Genomic DNA, 5,426 nt, shown 5'->3' with positions numbered 1-5,426 from the left:
TAATTGGATGAATTAATGTAGTTCATGCATCTATCTGTATGTGTGTATGTGTGTGTACAGTATGTTGTTTAAATAAGCCCAAAGAATCCTTTAGATTTACTAAAATAATAATTATAATCCTATAAATAATAATCAGGTAATGCAAAAAGGTATTAAGGTGTTATTGTGTGGTTCATGTGCATGCGTGGTTTACAGAACACAATCACTATGAAGTTTCACTATGAGTTTTAATAACACATTACATATATCTTCATTTTGTTGTATGGAGCAAAATAGAAACTATTTTTAGCAAAAATAATCAAGCAGGCACTCAAGTATTTCTTCTGAAAAATAAACGAACAAAAAAAAATGTTCTGCCCTTGACAACACTCACGCTACACAAATCTACCATCATTCATTAAATATCAAAGAGGCGAACATGTCAGCAAGAAATTTTCCCTGAATTCAAAATTTTGGAATATTCCTGTGTTAGCCATAAATATCCAGCTAACAAAAGACAATATTATAAAATCTTTCTAAAAAGTCCTCTAGCGATGATATGGGTTTCATTTTTCTGCATTGGGAGACAGTGGACTATCAGGGAGATATTCATCTGTGCCATTCAGGGGTCTTGCAGGAGATTTCCTTCTGGCGTTCCTGATCGTGAGCTCGTCCTTGTGTTTAAACGTGAGCGGGACGAAACCATCTGCATCAGCCACCAGGACAATCCACATGGGACCTGTGAGAAGAAGAAAAACTCATTTGTGCACATTCATTTGCAGTCTCAGCATAAGTGGCAGTGGTTCGAGCAGACATCAGCGCTAGAGATGCACAGCACAAAAGGCTGTAAGCTGATTCAACCTTAAACCCTCAAATCCGATTGCACCACCTAATCACTTCCTATTTTAGTCATTGACAATTAAATGAAGCCAAAGCACTTGAACAATCTGTCTTCAACAAAGGATTCGGTGCATTGCACAGCCTCATTAACAGATCCCATCTGCTCATTGCTGAAAAGAGCAAATCTGTCTGAAATGTCAACACGCAGATCTCACAAACGTTCAGGTGCTTCTTGCAATGGTTGCAACCACTTTTTCACGCAAAAAGTCAGCTTATCAATGCAATAATATAGATCTTGACTTATTGAACGTCTATAATATGAGATAATGTCTCATATTATTACATATGTATTGATCAAGTTGGTGGAATCAGCATTTTGCATGGTCTCCCTATCATCCAGACGTACCATGCATCATCTCCACGACGGTCAGGCCGAAGAGTTCCTGTACCACCCGCAGGCAGAGCCGCCCCCCACACAGCAGCAGCGCCCTTCTCTCATCCGTATACACATTCTCAGACAGCTGTTTCTGGAGATAACACAAACACAACGTGCAATCAATGAACACCATGAGTCACTTTAGGGAGCGTCATTCATAACAGACCCGGTCATGTGGTCACGGATTAAGTGATTCTCCTAAGACAAGTTATGCCTAGGTCAACAGAATCACTTCAATCTGACATCTGCTGACAAAGGGTTGTACTGACAACAGAGTTGGCGTGATGCTTTACAATGCCTGATGGTCTGACTAAGAGTAAAATGGGCTTTGTGGAGTCTTGGTTTGGATTAAAGCTCCAGATTCAGAAGCAAATCATTTAATCAACTAATCATTTATTTTGTGGTGTATTTATTAAATATAACATTAACAGTATGTCTACGTCTAAGAAGGTTCCCTAATGGTAGAGGATTTTTGACCTGACTTGAACCATAAAGTGGATCTTCACCTCAGAAAATGAAGAAACTCTAATGATAACTTCAACAAACAGAAGTCTGCTAAGAACCAGTAATACAACTATTGCATAAAAATGGATAACTAATCAATAATAATAATACAAAAATTGACAATGACAAATTGAAAATGGTTGAACAACAAAAAATGCCATCAGTTATTAAGGCCTGTGCTCTTATATTGTAATGTTTGCATTTAATTTGTTTAACCTAATTACTGTAATGGAAAATATTAGAAATAATAATCAATGTTGTCATTTATATTAATTATGATTTATATTATTTATAAATTATATTTATAATTTATAGTGTTGTTAAATTGAATAATAATCATAATATAATATTCCATTTAATATTAAAATAAATGATTAGTATTAAAATTATTCACACAATACGCAGCGTATTTTTGTTTGAGAGAATTTGCATATTGAGATTAAGATGTTTTTTCCAATGCAATGCCGCAAATAGAATTCTTTACGCAATTAAATCGAAACAAATAAAATCAACAGACTAGCACTTTTCTACTCCAGAAGACTGCACACTTTCCTTGCTTAAGTTTAGCCTCCACTGTACGATTAAAAAGAAAATCATTTCATACCTGACACGTAATGTGCACGTATTGCGGTTCATAAGCGGACGGATAACTGCATGCGATCTTCTTGCCGTTCTGGGTGAAGTCTCTGATTTCTGAGAGGCACTGCTGGAGGTCAGCAAATCGGGTGAAAATCCTCTCCATGTTCTGCGTCAGCTGCTCCAGGTTGCTCTCTTTGGACTGAAAGCTGTTCTTTGGTGGAGTGCCGTCGGAGTACATTTTTTCCGAGGCCTCGTACCTGGGCGAACACGGCCGACTGGAGTCCCGGCAGGCCTGACCGGCTACGGCGAGCGTGGCCATGCGGCTGATGTGATCCATGTCGTAGTTTTCTAGAGTAATGGAAGAGGAACTGGACGCTCTATCCGAGAAGTCGACGGAGCTTGCCACGGGGCTCAAATCTGAGCTGCGTACCTCCTCGATTAGTTTTTTCTGACTGGATGGCGAAACAAATACAGAGCCTCCGGGAAGAATTAGATCCTTAATTGATAGACGGTCCTCTTTAGAGAAGTTCTCAGAATGACGTCTAATCCCATGATGTTGGCTTGGCGGATCGGACTTGGGAACCACTGGGGTGGCACCTTCCTCGTCGAATACCAGCTCCTTGGCTATTAGCCTCAAGATGTACTTGTCCGTGTTGGAGGAGGGGAGGAAAGCAGGATCATTGGACTTCTGCCGGCCAATCATAAAGAGCAACATCTTGTTGGTGAAAAAGCACACCCCTTTGGGCCTCTCGTTCTTTTGCAGCTGGATCTGTTGCACGTTGGGCATGGAAGAATCCGTGATACAGTAAACCAGGATCATGTTGCACGTGTTCGAAGCCACGGCCACCGTGCTCCCGCTCGGATCGAAGGCAATGATGTCAGGGACCAAGATGCCAGGGATGCTGACCTTCCTTGTAGTGGTGACCTTGCGTTCGTATGTTACTAGAATCAAATGTGAAGAGTCCTGACCAGTTCCCGACAAATTATCCCGCCGCCTCAAGTGAATGAGAGGGCTCGGGTCTGATTTCCTGTGTTTGGCGAGAATGTGCGTTAGATCCATGGGTCCAGATGAAGAGGAGTGTCCCGGGCGTTCAGAATCACATGATCTCCGTCTAGAGTCCAAATAATAGTCTGTATCCACTGTCAAAACAGGAGAAGGGCGACAAGTCGATGCCTCTGACTCATTCGGTAGGTCGAAGGCGATGCCCGCATTGAGCCCGCAAATTTTATCAAGCGGGAGTTCAGTCGCCACAGCCACTTGAGCCTCGTCGGTGGACTCGATGGCGCAGATATACCCACCTATATCGTAAACAGGGCAGAAGGAACACGCCACTAGGCTTTTCTGGATGTCGTTCCAAATGTAAGAGTGCAATGCGCTACCGATGGCGACCACAAGGCGGGTTCCGTCCCTAGTCCAGCAGGCACAATGGATCAGACCGCTGCCCTTTATGTCGGCCTTCACACGACGATTATCGACCCGCACAGTAAACAAAACCGAGGCGTCCCGCTTAGTCAAAACAGCTAAGATGTCCATTTTAGGATGCCAGACACATCCTTGGGACAGCAGTGGGAACGGCTCGCTCATTTCGCAGGTCTGCGTGCACAGGAGTTTGTTTTGCTCCGAAGCGCTCAGCTGAAGTTGCCAGACCGTGATGTGCTTCTTATGCTGCACGGCAAGCAACGCTGGGGACCCGGAGCAGCACAACGGCCCCCAGAAGAGTCCCAAGACATGTTCGAATTGTCCAATGACATTGGTGTCACCAAATTTGGGCTCACCGTCAACAGAATACAACGACGTGAGACAGACCTGCTTACCGTCCGTCCAGGCTATTCCGTGCAAAGGGTGAATGGCTTGGTGCAGGGTGTTTAACCCCGTTCTCAGAAGTTTGGCTTTTCCTAGCTCCATGCTTGGCTCAGTTTCTCCAATGGAAAGGAAAATAATGTTCCTGGTCATACAGGAAGGGGTTTTTGAGTCAGAATTGAGCGATAGATGTAACTCTGTGCTTCAGTATGAGAAGACTGCCATCACATACTCCAAGAATAGGTAAAGCCTCTTCCCTCACTCTCTAATCCTATTGGCCTGAGTGAGGCTCCACTCAAGGATGACCAGATTAGGCTGAGACGACCCCCGACGTCATAAAACCTTCAGAGGTTTGGATGCTACGTCTTTTTTTTTCTGACCCAGGCCTGAAATACACAAAAATATATGTAAGACAAGACATATGCAAAGACTGGACATCACAGAAATATCACTTTGGAAAATGTATGCTGATATCAAAAACAGCCCCTTACAAAAAAAACATTACTATGGTAATTTACTACAGCTATTATAACTACAATAAAACTGTGGTGGCTTTGAATTAGCCAGCATTGTAATCAATCGATCAATAATTAATTAGTTAATGCTACTTGTAGTAAAAAAAAACTGTATAGAAAATGATATAAAAAAATAAATATTTAAAAAACTGATTAATATTTGTAATGGGAAGTCAGTTTACCACAACAGACATGATCAAAGACTGAGAAGAATCACATTTAACTTTAAACATTGGACATCCATGCCACAAAATAACCCCTTACTAAAAGTTGCCATGTTAACCATATTATACCAGAAAAATATTCTAAAAGCTTATTGCATTGTTTAAACTTGAAGTTTAGAGTAGTGACAATAATTATCATTCGCAAAAACAACTAAGTTAAGTTATTGTCTAATTTCTCTGTAAGCTGCGTTCGCGAAACTATTTTATTCACATGCATTGCCACAATCCCACATGCTAGCATGTGAAGATCTAGAACAATCCTGAAAATAAGAGGACACATATAAGATAAATAGCAAACCAGCATTTTCAGAAGGTAATATTAAAAACATACCATAATGCTATTGACAACACTGCGGAAACCATGGCAACTCCACAGAGAGAAAATCATGTAAACCTGAACAGAATCCGCATTTCCCCGCGGATACATTTGAAGTCATGGACAAACGGAAAGAGAATGACTCGGGCATTCTGGGAGTTGTAGTTCACACACGTTCAAACTCGCGATAGGAAGTCTGATTCATTTCCACGAATCGATTCTTTCGAACAAT

General features: G+C 41.6%; 1 protein-coding gene across 1 annotated transcript; it reads right to left on the bottom strand.

The window, feature by feature from the left end:
* Positions 1–208: 208 nt before the first annotated feature.
* On the bottom strand, positions 209–5,316 carry wdcp (WD repeat and coiled coil containing). Its single transcript, XM_084091837.1, has 4 exons — positions 5,210–5,316; positions 2,364–4,525; positions 1,226–1,346; positions 209–718 (listed from the first exon to the last, which is right to left on the bottom strand). Exons 2-4 carry the CDS (start codon positions 4,290–4,292, stop codon positions 546–548), a joined length of 2,223 nt encoding a protein of 740 aa, XP_083947963.1. The 5' UTR covers positions 4,293–4,525; positions 5,210–5,316; the 3' UTR covers positions 209–545.
* Between the last annotated feature and the right edge of the window lie 110 nt (positions 5,317–5,426).

The sequence above is a fragment of the Abramis brama genome, assembly GCF_963993115.1.
Source record: "Abramis brama genome assembly, chromosome: 18".
Lineage (NCBI taxonomy): Eukaryota > Metazoa > Chordata > Actinopteri > Cypriniformes > Leuciscidae > Abramis > Abramis brama.
Note: the sequence above shows the minus strand (reverse complement) of the source record. Positions and strands in the feature narration are given on the sequence as shown.